Source organism: Diabrotica undecimpunctata, chromosome 1, assembly GCF_040954645.1.
Source record: "Diabrotica undecimpunctata isolate CICGRU chromosome 1, icDiaUnde3, whole genome shotgun sequence".
NCBI classification, from domain to species: domain Eukaryota; kingdom Metazoa; phylum Arthropoda; class Insecta; order Coleoptera; family Chrysomelidae; genus Diabrotica; species Diabrotica undecimpunctata.
In genome coordinates, this window is record NC_092803.1 from 137,306,066 (window position 1) to 137,328,806 (window position 22,741).

Below are 22,741 nucleotides of genomic sequence, written 5' to 3' on the forward strand. Positions count from 1 at the left end.
CGTCATTATTAATATTAAATAAAATAAGTTTCAATTTGTCTTCTTCCTACATTAAAAATCTGACCCTATAGATGCTCACAGACCGTTGGTAAATAGTATTCTAGAAAAAACTTTCAGGGGTAAGCCAGTCGCCGGCGCTCGGTCCACAGCGACATTCGACGCCTAAATGTTTCATTAGAAACCTAAGACTGGTGAAAACACTGAATCTTTTTTTTGGAATATCAGTTATCTCGGCTCTTTGTGTAGTGTCTTTTTCATTTTCGGGAAAAATAAAATCTTCTATCTCAAGATAAAGTTGAAAATAATACATGGACATTAACAGGTTTTGTGTTATGTTCTTTTTCTCGTTATAAATATAGCGTCGCTGCATAATCTTCCCGACCTAAAACCTTGTTGTTCTTCTGCTAGTGTTATAATTTCATTTAATTTATTTGTTATCACCTTGGTTGTTAATATTAGTGTTGTGTTTAATAAATTAATTGCTCTGTAACTTTCCGGGTTCGATTTGTCTCTGTTTTTAAAGAGAGGTATTAGGATGCTTGATCTCCTTTCTTGAGAAATTCTATTTTATTTTATTATTTTTTGGATTAGTTTTAATATCTGTTTGGTCAGATCTAGTATTACGTACTTTAGGAGTTCGTTCGTTATTCTGTCCTCTCCTGGTGATTTTCTGTGTTTTTTTATGTTTGAATATTAGAAATTATTATGCTAAAGTATTTTGTGGTTTAATTGAAGTGGTGTTAGAACTGGTGCATAACAATATTGTTGCTTGTTTCTAAAAGATACTTCTCTGATTTTGTATAACCTTGTTTTAGGCATTTTATTATTACCTCGTCATTAATAATATTATATAAAACAAGTTTGAATTTGTTCTTCTTCCTAGATTAAAAGTCTCACCCTATAGATGCTCACAGACAGCTGGTAAATGGTATTCTAGAAAAAACCTTCAGCGGTAAGCCAGTCGCCGGCGCTCGGTCCACAGCGACATTCGACGCCTAAATGTTTCATTAGAAACCTAAGACTGGTGAAAACACTGAATCTTTTTTTTGGAATATCAGTTATCTCGGCTTTTTGTGTAGTGTCTTTTTCATTTTCGGGAAAAATAAAATCTTCTATCTCAAGATAAAGTTGAAAATAATACATGGACATTAACAGGTTTTGTGTTTTGTTCTTTTTCTCGTTATAAATATAGCGTCGCTGCATAATCTTCCCGACCTAAAACCTTGTTGTTCTTCTGCTAGTGTTATAATTTCATTTAATTTATTTGTTATCACCTTGGTTGTTAACATTAGTGTTGTGTTTAATAAATTAATTGCTCTGTAACTTTCCGGGTTCGATTTGTCTCTGTTTTTAAAGAGAGGTATTAGGATGCTTGATCTCCTTTCTTGAGAAATTCTATTTTATTTTATTATTTTTTAGATTAGTTTTAATAGCTGATTGGTCAGATCTAGTATTACGTACTTTAGGAGTTCGTTCGGTATTCTGTCCTCTCCTGGTGATTTTCTATGTTTTTCTATGTTTGAATAATAGAAATTATTATGATAAAGTATTTTGTTGTTAAATTGAAGTGGTGTTAGAACTGGTGCATAACAATATGGTTGCTTGTTTCTAAAACATACTTCTCTGATTTTGTATAACCTTATTTTAGGCATTTTATTATTAGCTCGTCATTATTAATATTAAATAAAATAAGTTTCAATTTGTCTTCTTCCTACATTAAAAATCTGACCCTATAGATGCTCACAGACAGTTGGTAAATGGTATTCTAGAAAAAACTTTCAGGGGTAAGCCAGTCGCCGGCGCTCGGTCCACAGCGACATTCGACGCCTAAATGTTTCATTAGAAACCTAAGACTGGTGAAAACACTGAATCTTTTTTTTGGAATATCAGTTATCTCGGCTTTTTGTGTAGTGTCTTTTTCATTTTCGGGAAAAATAAAATCTTCTATCTCAAGATAAAGTTGAAAATAATACATGGACATTAACAGGTTTTGTGTTATGTTCTTTTTCTCGTTATAAATATAGCGTCGCTGCATAATCTTCCCGACCTAAAACCTTGTTGTTCTTCTGCTAGTGTTATAATTTCATTTAATTTATTTGTTATCACCTTGGTTGTTAATATTAGTGTTGTGTTTAATAAATTAATTGCTCTGTAACTTTCCGGGTTCGATTTGTCTCTGTTTTTAAAGAGAGGTATTAGGATGCTTGATCTCCTTTCTTGAGAAATTCTATTTTATTTTATTATTTTTTAGATTAGTTTTAATAGCTGATTGGTCAGATCTAGTATTACGTACTTTAGGAGTTCGTTCGGTATTCTGTCCTCTCCTGGTGATTTTCTATGTTTTTCTATGTTTGAATAATAGAAATTATTATGATAAAGTATTTTGTTGTTAAATTGAAGTGGTGTTAGAACTGGTGCATAACAATATGGTTGCTTGTTTCTAAAACATACTTCTCTGATTTTGTATAACCTTATTTTAGGCATTTTATTATTAGCTCGTCATTATTAATATTAAATAAAATAAGTTTCAATTTGTCTTCTTCCTACATTAAAAATCTGACCCTATAGATGCTCACAGACAGTTGGTAAATGGTATTCTAGAAAAAACTTTCAGGGGTAAGCCAGTCGCCGGCGCTCGGTCCACAGCGACATTCGACGCCTAAATGTTTCATTAGAAACCTAAGACTGGTGAAAACACTGAATCTTTTTTTTGGAATATCAGTTATCTCGGCTTTTTGTGTAGTGTCTTTTTCATTTTCGGGAAAAATAAAATCTTCTATCTCAAGATAAAGTTGAAAATAATACATGGACATTAACAGGTTTTGTGTTATGTTCTTTTTCTCGTTATAAATATAGCGTCGCTGCATAATCTTCCCGACCTAAAACCTTGTTGTTCTTCTGCTAGTGTTATAATTTCATTTAATTTATTTGTTATCACCTTGGTTGTTAATATTAGTGTTGTGTTTAATAAATTAATTGCTCTGTAACTTTCCGGGTTCGATTTGTCTCTGTTTTTAAAGAGAGGTATTAGGATGCTTGATCTCCTTTCTTGAGAAATTCTATTTTATTTTATTATTTTTTAGATTAGTTTTAATAGCTGATTGGTCAGATCTAGTATTACGTACTTTAGGAGTTCGTTCGGTATTCTGTCCTCTCCTGGTGATTTTCTATGTTTTTCTATGTTTGAATAATAGAAATTATTATGATAAAGTATTTTGTTGTTAAATTGAAGTGGTGTTAGAACTGGTGCATAACAATATGGTTGCTTGTTTCTAAAACATACTTCTCTGATTTTGTATAACCTTATTTTAGGCATTTTATTATTAGCTCGTCATTATTAATATTAAATAAAATAAGTTTCAATTTGTCTTCTTCCTACATTAAAAATCTGACCCTATAGATGCTCACAGACAGTTGGTAAATGGTATTCTAGAAAAAACTTTCAGGGGTAAGCCAGTCGCCGGCGCTCGGTCCACAGCGACATTCGACGCCTAAATGTTTCATTAGAAACCTAAGACTGGTGAAAACACTGAATCTTTTTTTTGGAATATCAGTTATCTCGGCTTTTTGTGTAGTGTCTTTTTCATTTTCGGGAAAAATAAAATCTTCTATCTCAAGATAAAGTTGAAAATAATACATGGACATTAACAGGTTTTGTGTTATGTTCTTTTTCTCGTTATAAATATAGCGTCGCTGCATAATCTTCCCGACCTAAAACCTTGTTGTTCTTCTGCTAGTGTTATAATTTCATTTAATTTATTTGTTATCACCTTGGTTGTTAATATTAGTGTTGTGTTTAATAAATTAATTGCTCTGTAACTTTCCGGGTTCGATTTGTCTCTGTTTTTAAAGAGAGGTATTAGGATGCTTGATCTCCTTTCTTGAGAAATTCTATTTTATTTTATTATTTTTTAGATTAGTTTTAATAGCTGATTGGTCAGATCTAGTATTACGTACTTTAGGAGTTCGTTCGGTATTCTGTCCTCTCCTGGTGATTTTCTATGTTTTTCTATGTTTGAATAATAGAAATTATTATGATAAAGTATTTTGTTGTTAAATTGAAGTGGTGTTAGAACTGGTGCATAACAATATGGTTGCTTGTTTCTAAAACATACTTCTCTGATTTTGTATAACCTTATTTTAGGCATTTTATTATTAGCTCGTCATTATTAATATTAAATAAAATAAGTTTCAATTTGTCTTCTTCCTACATTAAAAATCTGACCCTATAGATGCTCACAGACAGTTGGTAAATGGTATTCTAGAAAAAACTTTCAGGGGTAAGCCAGTCGCCGGCGCTCGGTCCACAGCGACATTCGACGCCTAAATGTTTCATTAGAAACCTAAGACTGGTGAAAACACTGAATCTTTTTTTTGGAATATCAGTTATCTCGGCTTTTTGTGTAGTGTCTTTTTCATTTTCGGGAAAAATAAAATCTTCTATCTCAAGATAAAGTTGAAAATAATACATGGACATTAACAGGTTTTGTGTTATGTTCTTTTTCTCGTTATAAATATAGCGTCGCTGCATAATCTTCCCGACCTAAAACCTTGTTGTTCTTCTGCTAGTGTTATAATTTCATTTAATTTATTTGTTATCACCTTGGTTGTTAATATTAGTGTTGTGTTTAATAAATTAATTGCTCTGTAACTTTCCGGGTTCGATTTGTCTCTGTTTTTAAAGAGAGGTATTAGGATGCTTGATCTCCTTTCTTGAGAAATTCTATTTTATTTTATTATTTTTTAGATTAGTTTTAATAGCTGATTGGTCAGATCTAGTATTACGTACTTTAGGAGTTCGTTCGGTATTCTGTCCTCTCCTGGTGATTTTCTATGTTTTTCTATGTTTAAATAATAGAAATTATTATGATAAAGTATTTTGTTGTTAAATTGAAGTGGTGTTAGAACTGGTGCATAACAATATGGTTGCTTGTTTCTAAAACATACTTCTCTGATTTTGTATAACCTTATTTTAGGCATTTTATTATTAGCTCGTCATTATTAATATTAAATAAAATAAGTTTCAATTTGTCTTCTTCCTACATTAAAAATCTGACCCTATAGATGCTCACAGACAGCTGGTAAATGGTATTCTAGAAAAAACCTTCAGCGGTAAGCCAGTCGCCGGCGCTCGGTCCACAGCGACATTCGACGCCTAAATGTTTCATTAGAAACCTAAGACTGGTGAAAACACTGAATCTTTTTTTTGGAATATCAGTTATCTCGGCTTTTTGTGTAGTGTCTTTTTCATTTTCGGGAAAAATAAAATCTTCTATCTCAAGATAAAGTTGAAAATAATACATGGACATTAACAGGTTTTGTGTTTTGTTCTTTTTCTCGTTATAAATATAGCGTCGCTGCATAATCTTCCCGACCTAAAACCTTGTTGTTCTTCTGCTAGTGTTATAATTTCATTTAATTTATTTGTTATCACCTTGGTTGTTAATATTAGTGTTGTGTTTAATAAATTAATTGCTCTGTAACTTTCCGGGTTCGATTTGTCTCTGTTTTTAAAGAGAGGTATTAGGATGCTTGATCTCCTTTCTTGAGAAATTCTATTTTATTTTATTATTTTTTAGATTAGTTTTAATAGCTGATTGGTCAGATCTAGTATTACGTACTTTAGGAGTTCGTTCGGTATTCTGTCCTCTCCTGGTGATTTTCTATGTTTTTCTATGTTTGAATAATAGAAATTATTATGATAAAGTATTTTGTTGTTAAATTGAAGTGGTGTTAGAACTGGTGCATAACAATATGGTTGCTTGTTTCTAAAACATACTTCTCTGATTTTTTATAACCTTATTTTAGGCATTTTATTATTAGCTCGTCATTATTAATATTAAATAAAATAAGTTTCAATTTGTCTTCTTCCTACATTAAAAATCTGACCCTATAGATGCTCACAGACCGTTGGTAAATAGTATTCTAGAAAAAACTTTCAGGGGTAAGCCAGTCGCCGGCGCTCGGTCCACAGCGACATTCGACGCCTAAATGTTTCATTAGAAACCTAAGACTGGTGAAAACACTGAATCTTTTTTTTGGAATATCAGTTATCTCGGCTCTTTGTGTAGTGTCTTTTTCATTTTCGGGAAAAATAAAATCTTCTATCTCAAGATAAAGTTGAAAATAATACATGGACATTAACAGGTTTTGTGTTATGTTCTTTTTCTCGTTATAAATATAGCGTCGCTGCATAATCTTCCCGACCTAAAACCTTGTTGTTCTTCTGCTAGTGTTATAATTTCATTTAATTTATTTGTTATCACCTTGGTTGTTAATATTAGTGTTGTGTTTAATAAATTAATTGCTCTGTAACTTTCCGGGTTCGATTTGTCTCTGTTTTTAAAGAGAGGTATTAGGATGCTTGATCTCCTTTCTTGAGAAATTCTATTTTATTTTATTATTTTTTGGATTAGTTTTAATATCTGTTTGGTCAGATCTAGTATTACGTACTTTAGGAGTTCGTTCGTTATTCTGTCCTCTCCTGGTGATTTTCTGTGTTTTTTTATGTTTGAATATTAGAAATTATTATGCTAAAGTATTTTGTGGTTTAATTGAAGTGGTGTTAGAACTGGTGCATAACAATATTGTTGCTTGTTTCTAAAAGATACTTCTCTGATTTTGTATAACCTTGTTTTAGGCATTTTATTATTACCTCGTCATTAATAATATTATATAAAACAAGTTTGAATTTGTTCTTCTTCCTAGATTAAAAGTCTCACCCTATAGATGCTCACAGACAGCTGGTAAATGGTATTCTAGAAAAAACCTTCAGCGGTAAGCCAGTCGCCGGCGCTCGGTCCACAGCGACATTCGACGCCTAAATGTTTCATTAGAAACCTAAGACTGGTGAAAACACTGAATCTTTTTTTTGGAATATCAGTTATCTCGGCTTTTTGTGTAGTGTCTTTTTCATTTTCGGGAAAAATAAAATCTTCTATCTCAAGATAAAGTTGAAAATAATACATGGACATTAACAGGTTTTGTGTTTTGTTCTTTTTCTCGTTATAAATATAGCGTCGCTGCATAATCTTCCCGACCTAAAACCTTGTTGTTCTTCTGCTAGTGTTATAATTTCATTTAATTTATTTGTTATCACCTTGGTTGTTAACATTAGTGTTGTGTTTAATAAATTAATTGCTCTGTAACTTTCCGGGTTCGATTTGTCTCTGTTTTTAAAGAGAGGTATTAGGATGCTTGATCTCCTTTCTTGAGAAATTCTATTTTATTTTATTATTTTTTAGATTAGTTTTAATAGCTGATTGGTCAGATCTAGTATTACGTACTTTAGGAGTTCGTTCGGTATTCTGTCCTCTCCTGGTGATTTTCTATGTTTTTCTATGTTTGAATAATAGAAATTATTATGATAAAGTATTTTGTTGTTAAATTGAAGTGGTGTTAGAACTGGTGCATAACAATATGGTTGCTTGTTTCTAAAACATACTTCTCTGATTTTGTATAACCTTATTTTAGGCATTTTATTATTAGCTCGTCATTATTAATATTAAATAAAATAAGTTTCAATTTGTCTTCTTCCTACATTAAAAATCTGACCCTATAGATGCTCACAGACAGTTGGTAAATGGTATTCTAGAAAAAACTTTCAGGGGTAAGCCAGTCGCCGGCGCTCGGTCCACAGCGACATTCGACGCCTAAATGTTTCATTAGAAACCTAAGACTGGTGAAAACACTGAATCTTTTTTTTGGAATATCAGTTATCTCGGCTTTTTGTGTAGTGTCTTTTTCATTTTCGGGAAAAATAAAATCTTCTATCTCAAGATAAAGTTGAAAATAATACATGGACATTAACAGGTTTTGTGTTATGTTCTTTTTCTCGTTATAAATATAGCGTCGCTGCATAATCTTCCCGACCTAAAACCTTGTTGTTCTTCTGCTAGTGTTATAATTTCATTTAATTTATTTGTTATCACCTTGGTTGTTAATATTAGTGTTGTGTTTAATAAATTAATTGCTCTGTAACTTTCCGGGTTCGATTTGTCTCTGTTTTTAAAGAGAGGTATTAGGATGCTTGATCTCCTTTCTTGAGAAATTCTATTTTATTTTATTATTTTTTGGATTAGTTTTAATAGCTGTTTGGTCAGATCTAGTATTACGTACTTTGGGAGTTCGTTCGTTATTCTGTCCTCTCCTGGTGATTTTCTGTGTTTTTTTATGTTTGAATATTAGAAATTATTATGATAAAGTATTTTGTTGTTAAATTGAAGTGGTGTTAGAACTGGTGCATAACAATATTGTTGCTTGTTTCTAAAAGATACTTCTCTGATTTTGTATAACCTTGTTTTAGGCATTTTATTATTACCTCGTCATTAATAATATTATATAAAACAAGTTTGAATTTGTTCTTCTTCCTAGATTAAAAGTCTCACCCTATAGATGCTCACAGACAGCTGGTAAATGGTATTCTAGAAAAAACCTTCAGCGGTAAGCCAGTCGCCGGCGCTCGGTCCACAGCGACATTCGACGCCTAAATGTTTCATTAGAAACCTAAGACTGGTGAAAACACTGAATCTTTTTTTTGGAATATCAGTTATCTCGGCTCTTTGTGTAGTGTCTTTTTCATTTTCGGGAAAAATAAAATCTTCTATCTCAAGATAAAGTTGAAAATAATACATGGACATTAACAGGTTTTGTGTTTTGTTCTTTTTCTCGTTATAAATATAGCATCGCTGCATAATCTTCCCGACCTAAAACCTTGTTGTTCTTCTGCTAGTGTTATAATTTCATTTAATTTATTTGTTATCACCTTGGTTGTTAATATTAGTGTTGTGTTTAATAAATTAATTGCTCTGTAACTTTCCGGGTTCGATTTGTCTCTGTTTTTAAAGAGAGGTATTAGGATGCTTGATCTCCTTTCTTGAGAAATTCTATTTTATTTTATTATTTTTTGGATTAGTTTTAATAGCTGTTTGGTCAGATCTAGTATTACGTACTTTAGGAGTTCGTTCGTTATTCTGTCCTCTCCTGGTGATTTTCTGTGTTTTTTTATGTTTGAATATTAGAAATTATTATGCTAAAGTATTTTGTGGTTTAATTGAAGTGGTGTTAGAACTGGTGCATAACAATATTGTTGCTTGTTTCTAAAAGATACTTCTCTGATTTTGTATAACCTTGTTTTAGGCATTTTATTATTACCTCGTCATTAATAATATTATATAAAACAAGTTTGAATTTGTTCTTCTTCCTAGATTAAAAGTCTCACCCTATAGATGCTCACAGACAGCGGGTAAATGGTATTTTAGAAAAAACCTTCAGCGGTAAGCCAGTCGCCGGCGCTCGGTCCACAGCGACATTCGACGCCTAAATGTTTCATTAGAAACCTAAGACTGGTGAAAACGCTGAATCTTTTTTTTTTGGATATCAGTTATCTCGGCTCTTTGTGTAGTGTCTTTTTCATTTTCGGGAAAAATAAAATCTTCTATCTCAAGATAAAGTTGAAAATAATACATGGACATTAACAGGTTTTGTGTTTTGTTCTTTTTCTCGTTATAAATATAGCATCGCTGCATAATCTTCCCGACCTAAAACCTTGTTGTTCTTCTGCTAGTGTTATAATTTCATTCAATTTATTTGTTATCACCTTGGTTGTTAATATTAGTGTTGTGTTTAATAAATTAATTGCTCTGTAACTTTCCGGGTTTGATTTGTCTCTGTTTTTAAAGAGAGGTATTAGGATGCTTGATCTCCTTTCTTGAGAAATTCTATTTTATTTTATTATTTTTTAGATTAGTTTTAATAGCTGATTGGTCAGATCTAGTATTACGTACTTTAGGAGTTCGTTCGGTATTCTGTCCTCTCCTGGTGATTTTCTATGTTTTTCTATGTTTGAATAATAGAAATTATTATGATAAAGTATTTTGTGGTTAAATTGAAGTGGTGTTAGAACTGGTGCATAACAATATGGTTGCTTGTTTCTAAAACATACTTCTCTGATTTTGTATAACCTTATTTTAGGCATTTTATTATTAGCTTGTCATTATTAATATTAAATAAAATAAGTTTCAATTTGTCTTCTTCCTACATTAAAAATCTGACCCTATAGATGCTCACAGACAGCTGGTAAATGGTATTCTAGAAAAAACCTTCAGTTAGTAGCCAGTCGCCGGCGCTCGGTCCACAGCGACATTCGACGCCTAAATGTTTCAGTAGAAACCTAAGACTGGTGAAAAAACTGAATCTTTCTTTTGGAATATCATTTATCTCGGTTCTTTGTGTAGTGTCTTTTTCATTTTCGAGAAAAATAAAATCTTCTATCTCAAGATAAAGTTGAAAATAATACATGGAAATTGAAATGTTTTGTTCTTCTTCTCTTCTTCTTCTTCTTTTTATACAGACATGACTCTGTCTATTTTTCAATGTGCCTCCAGTAAGTTGTCATTCCATCGTTTTCGTGGTCTTCCTACTGATTGTCTTCCTATTGGGGAACCGTCTTTTGCCGTATTTACTACTGTATTTGTTGTCATTCAGCTTATATGATCGTTTCATTCTACTCTTCTATTTCTTACCCAGTTTCTGATGTTCTCCACCTTTCCTTTACGTCGTATATATGTACTTCTAGCTTCTGTCTTTTTCTATTATTTCATCCATAATCAGGTTGAACAATAAAGGACTCAGAGAATCTCCCTGTCTTACCTCAATGCCAGCTTCACTAGGGTCGGTTAGTTCTTCTACTACTTTTAATTTCATTGTGTTGTTTTGGTAGATTTTTTCGATCGTTTTGATTATTCCTAGACGCATATCTCTTGTATACAGTAAGTGGATAACGTCTTTTAATCCCTGTCAATTGCCTTTGTAAGGTCCAAAAAACATAGATATGCCGGTTTGTTGTATTCTAATGATTTCTCTTGCACTTGCCTCATTATAAATATAGCGTCGGTGCATGATCTTCCCGACCTAAAACTTTGTTGTTCTTTTGCTAGTGTGATAATTTCATTCAATTTATTTGTTATCACTTTGGTTGTTAATTTTAGTGTTGTGTTTAATAAATTAATTCCTCTGTAATTTTCCGGGTCAGATTTGTCTCCCTTTTTGAAGAGAGGTATTAGGATGCTTGATTTCCATGCTTGAGGAATTCTGTTTTATTCTATTATTTTTGGATTAGTTTAATAGTTGTTTGGTCAGATCTGGTCCTCCGTAGTTTAGGATTTCGTTCGGTATTCTGTCCTCTCCTGGTGATTTTCTATTTTTGTGTTTTGTTATGTTTGAATATCAGAAATTATTATGATGAGTATTTGGTAGTTTAATTGAAATGGTGTTAGAACTAGTGCATAACAATATTGTTGCTTGTTTCTGAAACATACTTCTCTGATTTTGTATAACCTTATTTTATGCATTTTTTTATTATTTCGTCAGTAATAATATTAAATAAAACAAGTTACAATTTGCCCTTCTTCATAGATTAAAATCTGACCCTATAGATGCTCACAGACAGCTGTTAGTATTCTAGAAAAAACCTTCAGTGATGAGCCCGTCGCCGGCGCTCGGTCCACAGCGACATTCGACGCCTAAATGTTTCAGTAGAAACCTAAGACTGGTGAAAAAACTGAATCTTTCTTTTGGAATATCATTTATCTCGGTTCTTTGTGTAGTGTCTTTTTCATTTTCGAGAAAAATTAAATCTTGTATCTCAAGATAAAGTTGAACATAATACATGGAAATTGAAATGTTTTGTTCTTCTTCTCTTCTTCTTCTTTTATATAAACAAAACTCTGTTTGTGTTTCAATGTGCCTCCAGTAAGTTGTCATTCCATCGTTTTCGTGGTCTTCCTACTGATTGTCTTCCTATTGGGGAACCGTCTCTTGCTGTCTTTACTACTCTATTTGTTGTCATTCAGCTTAAATGATCGTTTCATTCTACTCTTTTATTTCTTATCCAGTTTGTGATGTTCTCCACCTTTCTTCTACGTCGTATATATGTACTTCTAGCTCTGTCTTTTTCTATTATTTCATCCATAATCAGGTTGAACAATAAAGGACTCCGGGAATCTCCCTGCCTTACCCCAATGCCAGCTTCACTAGAGTCGGTTAGTTCTTCTACTATTTTTAATTTCATTGTGTTGTTTTGGTAGATTTTGTCGATCGTTTTGATTATTCCTAGAGGTATATCTCTTGTATACAGTAAGTGGATAACGTCTTTTAATCCCTGTCAAATTCCTTTGTAAGGTCCAAGAAACATAGATATACCGGTTTGTTGTATTCTAATGATTTGTCTTGCACTTGCCTCATTATAATTATAGCGTCGGTGCATGATCTTCCCGACCTAAAACTTTGTTGTTCTTTTGCTAGTGTTAATATTTCATTAAACTTATTTGTTATCACTTTGGTTGTTAATTTTAGTGTTGTGTTTAATAAATTAATTCCTCTGTCATTTTCCGGGTCAGACTTGTCTCCCTTTTTGAAGAGAGGTATTAGTTTAGGATTTCGTTCGGTATTCTGTCCTCTCCTGGTGATTTTCTATTTTTGTGTTTTGTTATGTTTGAATATCAGAAATTATTATGATGAAGTATTTGATGGTTTAATTGAAATGGTGTTAGAACTAGTGCATAACAATATTGTTGCTTGTTTCTAAATCATACTTCTCTGATTTTGTATAACCTTATTTTAGGCATTTTTTTAATATTTCGTCAGTAATAATATTAAATAAAACAAGTTTCAATTTGTCCTTCTTCCTAGATTAAAAATCTGACCCTATGGATGCTCAGACAGCTGTTAAATGGTATTCTAGAAAAAACCTTCAGTGATGAGCCAGTCGCCGGCGCTCGGTCCACAGCGACATTCGACGCCTAAATGTTTCAGTAGAAACCTAAGACTGGTGAAAAACCTGAATCTTTCTTTTGGAATATCATTTATCTCGGTTCTTTGTGTAGTGTTTTTCATTTTCGAGAAAAATTAAATCTTGTATCTCAAGATAAAGTTGAACATAATACATGGAAATTGAAATGTTTTGTTCTTCTTCTCTTCTTCTTCTTTTTATATAAACAAAACTCTGTCTGTGTTTCAATGTGCCTCCAGTAAGTTGTCATTCCATCGTTTTCGTGGTCTTCCTACTGATTGTCTTCCTATTGGGGAACCGTCTCTTGCTGTCTTTACTACTCTATTTGTTGTCATTCAGCTTAAATGATCGTTTCATTCTACTCTTTTATTTCTTATCCAGTTTGTGATGTTCTCCACCTTTCTTCTACGTCGTATATATGTACTTCTAGCTCTGTCTTTTTCTATTATTTCATCCATAATCAGGTTGAACAATAAAGGACTCCGGGAATCTCCCTGCCTTACCCCAATGCCAGCTTCACTAGAGTCGGTTAGTTCTTCTACTATTTTTAATTTCATTGTGTTGTTTTGGTAGATTTTGTCGATCGTTTTGATTATTCCTAGAGGTATATCTCTTGTATACAGTAAGTGGATAACGTCTTTTAATCCCTGTCAAATGCCTTTGTAAGGTCCAAGAAACAGATATGCCGGTTTGTTGTATTCTAATGATTTCTCTTGCACTTGCCTCATTATAAATATAGCGTCGGTGCATGATCTTCCCGACCTAAAACTTTGTTGTTCTTTTGCTAGTGTGATAATTTCATTCAATTTATTTGTTATCACTTTGGTTGTTAATTTTAGTGTTGTGTTTAATAAATTAATTCCTCTGTAATTTTCCGGGTCAGATTTGTCTCCCTTTTTGAAGAGAGGTATTAGGATGCTTGATTTCCATGCTTGAGGAATTCTGTTTTATTCTATTATTTTTGGATTAGTTTAATAGTTGTTTGGTCAGATCTGGTCCTCCGTAGTTTAGGATTTCGTTCGGTATTCTGTCCTCTCCTGGTGATTTTCTATTTTTGTGTTTTGTTATGTTTGAATATCAGAAATTATTATGATGAAGTATTTGGTGGCTTAATTGAAATGGTGTTAGAACTAGTGCATAACAATATTGTTGCTTGTTTCTAAAACATACTTCTCTCATTTTGTATAACCTTATTTTATACATTTTTTTATTATTTCGTCAGTAATAATATTAAATAAAACAAGTTTCAATTTGTCCTTCTTCATAGATTAAAAATCTGACCCTATAGATGCTCACAGACAGCTGTTAAATGGTATTCTAGAAAAAACCTTCAGTGATGAGCCAGTCGCCGGCGCTCGGTCCACAGCGACATTCGACGCCTAAATGTTTCAGTAGAAACCTAAGACTGGTGAAAAACTGAATCTTTCTTTTGGAATATCATTTATCTCGGTTCTTTGTGTAGTGTCTTTTTCATTTTCGAGAAAAATAAAATCTTCTATCTCAAGATAAAGTTGAAAATAATACATGGAAATTGAAATGTTTTGTTCTTCTTCTCTTCTTCTTCTTCTTTTTATATAGACATGAATCTGTCTGTTTTTCAATGTGCCTCCAGTAAGTTGTCATTCCATCGTTTTCGTGGTCTTCCTACTGATTGTCTTCCTATTGGGGAACCGTCTCTTGCCGTCTTTACTACTGTATTTGTTGTCATTCAGCTTATATGATCGTTTCATTCTACTCTTCTGTTTCTTACCCAGTTTCTGATGTTCTCCACCTTTCCTTTACGTCGTATATATGTACTTCTAGCTCTGTCTTTTTCTATTATTTCATCCATAATCAGGTTGAACAATAAAGGACTCAGAGAATCTCCCTGTCTTACCTCAATGCCAGCTTCACTAGGGTCGGTTAGTTCTTCTACTACTTTTAATTTCATTGTGTTGTTTTGGTAGATTTTTTCGATCGTTTTGATTATTCCTAGAAGCATATCTCTTGTATACAGTAAGTGGATAACCTCTTTTAATCCCTGTCAAATGCCTTTGTAAGGTCCAAGAAACATAGATATACCGGTTTGTTGTATTTTAATGATTTCTCTTGCACTTGCCTCATTATAATTATAGCGTCGGTGCATGATCTTCCCGACCTAAAACTTTGTTGTTCTTTTGCTAGTGTTAATATTTCATTAAACTTATTTGTTATCACTTTGGTTGTTAATTTTAGTGTTGTGTTTAATAAATTAATTCCTCTGTCATTTTCCGGGTCAGACTTGTCTCCCTTTTTGAAGAGAGGTATTAGTTTAGGATTTCGTTCGGTATTCTGTCCTCTCCTGGTGATTTTCTATTTTTGTGTTTTGTTATGTTTGAATATCAGAAATTATTATGATGAAGTATTTGGCGGTTTAATTGAAATGGTGTTAGAACTAGTGCATAACAATATTGTTGCTTTTTTCTAAAACATACTTCTCTGATTTTGTATAACCTTATTTTAGGCATTTTTTTATTATTTCGTCAGTAATAATATTAAATAAAACAAGTATCAATTTGTCCTTCTTCATAGATTAAAAATCTGACCCTATAGATGCTCACAGACAGCTGTTAAATGGTATTCTAGAAAAAACCTTCAGTGATGAGCCAGTCGCCGGCGCTCGGTCCACAGCGACATTCGACGCCTAAATGTTTCAGTAGAAACCTAAGACTGGTGAAAAAACTGAATCTTTCTTTTGGAATATCATTTATCTCGGTTCTTTGTGTAGTGTCTTTTTTATTTTCGAGAAAAATAAAATCTTCTATCTCAAGATAAAGTTGAACATAATGCATGGAAATTTAAATGTTTTGTTCTTCTTCTCTTCTTCTTCTCCTTTTTATATAGACATGACTCTGTCTGTTTTTCAATGTACCTCCAGTAAGTTGTCATTCCATTGTTTTCGTGGTCTTCCTACTGATTGTCTTCCTATTGGGGAACCGTCTCTTGCTGTCTTTACTACTCTATTTGTTGTCATTCAGCTTATATGATCGTTTCATTCTACTCTTTTATTTCTTATCCAGTTTGTGATGTTCTCCACCTTTCTTCTACGTCGTATATATGTACTTCTAGCTCTGTCTTTTTCTATTATTTCATCCATAATCAGGTTGAACAATAAAGGACTCAGGGAATCTCCCTGTCTTACCCCAATGCCAGCTTCACTAGGGTCGGTTAGTTCTTCTACTACTTTTAATTTTATTGTGTTGTTTTGGTAAATTTTTTCGATCGTTTTGATTATTCCTAGAGGTATATCTCTTGTATACAGTAAGTGGATAACGTCATGCCTTTGTAAGGTCCAAGAAACATAGATATGCCGGTTTGTTGTATTCTAGTGATTTCTCTTGCACTTGCCTAATTAAAAATATAGCGACGGTACGTGATCAACCCGACCTAAAACCTTGTGGTTCTTCTGCTAGTGTTATAATTTCATTCAATTTATTTGTTATCACTTTGGTTGTTTATTTAAGGGTTGTGTTTAATAAATTAATTCCTCTGTAATTTTCCGGGTCCGATTTGTGTCCCTTTTTGAAGAGAGGTATTAGGATGCTTGATCTGCATTCTTGAGTAATTCTGTTTTGTTCTATTATTTTTTGGATTAGTTTTAATAGTTGTTTGGCCAGATCTGGTCCTCCGTACTTCAGGAGTTCGTTAAATTGAACACTGAATCTTTCTTTTGGAATATCAATTATCTCTGCTCTTTGTATAGTGTCTTTCATTTCCGAAAAAAAACAAAGTTTTCTAGAATTTTTACCAATTTATTCTAGCTCTTCTAAATATGTAAATTTCTTTTCTTGTTTGTTAATTGTCAGTTCTACTTTTACCTTATATTTTTGATATGTCTTTTGTGCTGTCATTCGTTGTGTTTTAGTCACGTTGTTACGTTTAATATAATATATTGGAAGTTAATTGAGCAGCAAGTTAGCAATTTCAACAATATTTTTCTTCGTTTTTTATAGAGGCGTTTAATCTCACTTAGATCTTTTATATCGTAGATCAGTCCTTATAATGTTAATAAGTTGGCGTGTTGAGGAAGTACTGCGGAATTTGTCTGTTTTAGTATATGAATGATATCTTTCAAGTGATACCAATTAAATTTTTCTATTGAATAAATTAAACATATAGACAGGTTTATAAAACTCTGTTAATTTTTCAGTTAATTTAAGGCATTATTTTATTTTTTGTTGAAAATTTTAATTCAAGCGAAGTAGTTTTGTATCTCGGTAAGTCCAGGTTTTTTAACTCCGCCTACAGGATCATTGACATACTACCTCAATGATCTTGTTGCCGGTCCTAAGCCCGGAAAAAGGAGGAAGGTTCTTGGATCAGATTAGCACTTTAGCCAAGTTAAAAAAACCTTGTCTTTTTTGAAAAAATATATTTTTTTGGTTTTCGGTACAGACTATTTGACTTATTTAAAAAATTTCCGACTCTCAGATCCACGATGTTGCTAAAACATTTTATAGTAAAGAAGTTGCGTGACCAGCGGAAGGTTCTAGTAGTTTTAAAAAGATCAAGAACGATCTAATCGAGAATGGAGACAACATAACGACAGTCAAATTCCAGTCAGCAGATGAGTACTTATGAAAATAATCAGGGAAATGTCCTGTAAAATTGATGAAACTTCTAGTCAAACCAAAGAGATATTAGAAATTTCTAGAAATTGTAATTAGAAATTCAAAAAATGTTTACAGTAAAGTCGAGAAATGAATTTTAAAAAAAGTAAAAACGTGTTCTGGATCAAAATCGAAAGATCAAAACATAAATATGTAAAATTTATTTCTCATTGCAATCAATTGTGGTTAAGTCCCATATAATAATGCCAATCCAAAACAATTACAGATTCTTCCATAGTATTTATATAAGCAGTATTTATACTTTTAATTCAATTAAGTCGTGATAAAATCCACAATTAGTATCACGTTTTAATATACAGTTGTGTGGTGATTTGAAACCATCAGTTTCGATTTTTGTATTCTGAAAATATAGTCGGAATTGATTTTTGGCGTAAGTTGGCATTTTTTGCAAATCCACTATGGTTTTAAAATTACCTGCTCTTATAGTATCTTGATAGACTTTTAGTTTATTAAGCTTCTGTAGAGGGAGCTACTAGACTGCAATAACGTTAAGACATTAAGTTACGTATTTTCTGTAAATACTGCATACTACTGTATAAATATAAATGTAAATCAAGGTTCTGAAACTACACTGACCGACAAAAAAACCCACCCTATAAATTTCCAAAAATAAAAATTCATTAGAAGTTTTATGCACTGTTTTATATTGTATACTCAACATCTTTTTATTTTTAATACAAAAAATGGTCATCACTGCTTGATTCTTTAGCATAATTTATTTAATTAGAAAGCTTCAAAAGAAAATAGTGTAATATCGAAACGAAATTACTAACAACAAAAATTAAGGGTGAACTTGAACAACATTGTCTTATATCGGGTATTATGCCCTAAAACATCAATAATCGTTTGCATACGATTTAGGAGGAAAAGGAACAAATTTTAAATAAAAACATGCTTTTTCTCGAAGCTTCTTCCTCTTTCTGGCGGGCCTGTTTGACTTCCAACTCTACGATGAAGTTTATCCCAAAGATGTTCGATGATATTCAGATAAGGCTCCGGGTTGACCATTCTGACTATTAATTCCTATTTCCCCCGATTTTTAATTCATATTCATTTAATTGATATTTGTTATTATCATGCATAAAGTCAAGATTGTCTCAATAAATGAACCAAATGGAACTACTGCGTGTATTGCTCGAATTTTTATTTTTGGAAATTTATAGGGTGGCCACTTTTTTTGTCGATCAGTGTACCTTCATGTAGCATGGTTAAGCTAAATATTATGTTTTTATGGAATTAAACCACAATTATTGGTTATGATTGTGATGAAAATCACATTTTTAATTAACTATTTGAAATTTCTTCTTCATTTGAACCGTCCCCTGGTCCCAGCCGTAGTAGTGAAGTGACTAGTGAGTATTTTGTAATAGTGTTAATCTTAGCTCTAGGTTTAATTGTACTAACCGCGGAAATCTTTCCGAACATATATATATATATATATATATATATATATATATATATATATATATATATATATATATATATTGATTTAAAGTATCAGCAATCGGTCTGTAGGAAATAAAACTCTGTTTGTTCTATGTCTCAATATTTCGTCACGATTTTGTGACTTCTTCAGGAGAAAACTGTAAATTTATTAGAATAATTATTATTACGTAAACAAAGTGAATATTTCAATACTTACAACTATAAGAGTAAAAATTTAAATATTTTAAGATATCTAGATAAATGACATTTTTGTTTGATTTTAATGTTTTTTTAATTTAATTATTACAAATCGAATTGAGTGCGCTGGATTATCTTATTTTGTTTAAATTTCCTTATGTTTTCTTGTTTGTTTCTGTTGAATCAGCCTTGAAAGGCTGATTCGCAGACCTGCCCTAAATACAAATATTTTCGATGGATTGTTACCATACTTAGTTTATGGAGTAAACCTTTTCCACATTAGTAGTTTTACTATCAACAAATAAGCGGCGCCAAGTATTTATACCAATGTCAAAACATGTGTAACGGGATTTAATTAACCATCCAGAAATCAGATCTAAGTAACCCAATTCAGTTTAAAAATTTAAAATCCTTTTAATAATATTATTCATTGCTTATTGCTAAATGCGATTGTTTGTTTATGACATTGAAAATATCTTTGTAACTAGAACACGCGCTGACCCAGTGAAATTTGCAATGTAATCAAAAGCTTATTTAATGATGTGTACAAATTATATTAGAAAAACATGAATACATAAACAAAACGCACGTGAGTTAAATACCCGGAAAATTATGGGAGTAGATCATTAAGAATTAAGAATCAAGAGTGAGCAGTCGAAGCTAGTGTTGTCATCCGTCAACTGGGTACTCTCTCTATTATTGTGAGAGAACCAATAAAGTAATTATGAGTACCATCAACCCCATGCAGGGGGTAAACTACCCCTATAGTTCCACTATATGGAACTCTTGATGGAAGCAATCTAACAAACATTATATGATTATCCAACATTATTATAAATGGGCGAATCAGATTTAAATTACACTTTAAGAATGCATTAAAGAAATAATATATATTTTATATGCCTACCATTTAAAAATTAACTCTTTCATAACTAACTTTCGATTTTTTGACAGTTTCCTATAAATAAAAGTTAAGTTATTAAAAAATTACTTACCCTTGTAAGAAAAAAATTATCATCATACACAATGAATAATTTGTAAACAAAACGTTTGCGCCAGTAAGTTTGTGGATTTTAGCCCAATACTTAATGATTATCATCATCTCTTGGATTTTAGAGTCGATATCTTGATAGTATTTTATCAAGTGACTATTACACACTCCTAGCATATTCCTAACATTAATATCACAAGAAGTATTCGTCGGTACATGTAAACATTTTAATATAGGGATTTTGGCATGTCCTGAAAATAAAGTCATAATTTAACACTTTAAACTGATGCATCGATATTACGTACAGCAAGTTCATTTATGGTAAAGTGAGCTAAATTGGGCTATACTTGGGGCACATTGTGAGAGGTGAAAAGTACGAACTTTTAAGAAATATCATGCAGGGCAAAATTAAGGGCAAAAGAAGTGTGGGAAGAAGAAAAATATCGTGGCTTCGTAATCTACGTGAATGGTTCGGGTGTAGTTCGATTGAACTTTTTAGGCGCACTGCTAACAAAGTCGCAGTGGCCATGATGATTTCCAATCTCCGCTAGGAGTGGCACGAGAAGAAGAAGAAGAGCTAAATTGCTTATTTTTCCGTGAATTACCCATCTCTCCGACCGGTGAAACTATCAGAAGGGCCGTTTCGCCGACATTACACTGGCCCAAAAGAGCGAAGAGTTGTGAGGTGCACAGTATCAGTAATAAATATAGTGGAAACACTTCAAGCGCGGAACGTTTCATCCCCTCTTTGTTTACACTGACTGGATCGGTTTGTGCGCAGCGTCTTAGGTTTTAGTTGGGGAGCAGTTATTTACTGAATATAGATGTGTTTCCTGAAATTTAATTATTTTGAATAGAAATTTAACAGTTGGTTGGTTGAGTGTAAAGTGTAGTTTACTGTAATTTCTTAAAGCAGAACAGTCAAAACCTCCAAATCTTAGAGCGCTAGTACATATATTACCGGTGAGAGAAAGATGATACTTGATTTAAAATTTCTGTTTACTTTTTATTTGTTTGCTATGGACTTTTATTTGGATTTAACATTTAAAGAAGGTGACAGTTACTTTTAAATAGTGGATTGCCATTTTAAAGCTGTGTTGAAAGTTCCTACTATCTCTGAACTACCAACTTTTTCGGAGGCGAAAACCAGTGGCGGCGCAAGATCATAATTTTATGTGGGCAAGATACATTTTGCGAGGCCTTCTGCTCGTGCATAAAGATAGATTTTTTAAAAGTCATGACATGTGTCATTTCATTATTAACCTTTTATTCATGTAAAATCTAGTCAAACTTACAACTAACCTAAAAATTTAATTGTAAAAATTGTTTAATTACGTGCTCGTAATCTAACCTGGATGCTAGATTAGACTCAATAGACAAAATTGCGACCCCAGAAATTCTTTTCTGTGACATCGTACTCCTTAAATAATTCTTAATGCGTTTTAATTTTGAGAAGCTCCTTTCAGCGGAGGCTGTACTAATTGTTATTGTTAATAATATTCTAATGACGATGTAAATGTTTGGGTATATTTCTTTTAAGTTATTATCTGTAATGTATTGAAGCGAGTGTTTCACGTCTGTTATAAATTTAGTTTAATTAGGAATCATTATTTGTATTCCAGCTATGACAACCGCAAGGTGTGAAAAATACCCTAGGATTTATATTTAATATTCGAATTTTGACTCCACTATTTAGGCCTACCATATTTGCGCCATTGTCGTATCCTTGGTCACGGCAGTTTTGAATATCTAAGCCATTCTCTTCTAGTTCGCCTAGTATGACATTACTTAAATATTCTCCTGTTGTCTCACTTACAGCAAGAAATCCAATAAAGTGTTCTTCTGTTGTACCCGTTGATGTATTACAAAATTTTAAGATCAAAGACATTTGTTATGTTTACTACAGTACTTTACTTTACTGCTTGTCTCCAGTGCAGTCAAACAAAAAAGAATAATATTTTGCCTCTTTTAATTTGCGAATCACTTCACCAGTTACTGTTTTTGACATCAGTGTGTTCAATTCATTTTGTATATCGTGACTGCGTAAGTTGTTTGTCAATAATACGTCTCATATGTTCTCGTAAAGTAGGATCAAATTTTGATATCAATTTAAATAAATCAATGTTCAAGTTTTCACTATTCCTAAAGTCACCGTCTGTCTTTACAGCTTCTCTGTGACCTCTGAATGCGAGATTATCAGAGGCTAGGAAGTTAATAATATCGATTAATCCCTCAACCAATGTTTTTGAGATTCGCAAATTAGCCTTTCGCTTTCTTTGTCTATTGTTTTTTTTTTTTGTGTTTGATGCCTCTCTATAATGTTTGTTATCCATTGGAACATAAATATCATAAATATGTTCTTTGGTATTCTCATGTCTTTGTAAAATACTGCTTAAATCTTTCCAGTCACAGCATCCTCCCTGTACCATCTGAGTTTGTGAATTCCCAAAAAGTCTGCATGGAAATCAGAATACTTCATTTTGAGAATTAGAATAAACTAATCAGCGACGATGTTAAATTTCACCACTATTCAATTTTTTAGAGGAATGAAAATTAGTGCCTACGGTCGTCGTCTTTGAGATAATCTTCATCACCAATATTTAATTGTTGTGAGGGGCCGTTCTGAACTATAGCATCACGCTGAACATCTAATATGGGCATCGTACACATACCTGGATTAAAATTATC

The 22,741-nt window shown here is 32.3% G+C and overlaps 1 protein-coding gene across 3 annotated transcripts in view; it reads right to left on the bottom strand.

Moving 5' to 3' along the window:
* The window catches only part of LOC140432206 (terminal uridylyltransferase Tailor-like), a 76,734-nt gene that overhangs the window by 43,254 nt on the left and 10,739 nt on the right, over positions 1-22,741 (bottom strand). For all 3 annotated transcript variants that reach the window (XM_072520042.1, XM_072520037.1, XM_072520031.1), the window contains one exon: positions 20,058-20,304. In XM_072520042.1, coding sequence (XP_072376143.1) covers positions 20,058-20,304 — 247 coding nt within the window. The remainder of the gene's footprint in view (positions 1-20,057; positions 20,305-22,741) is intronic.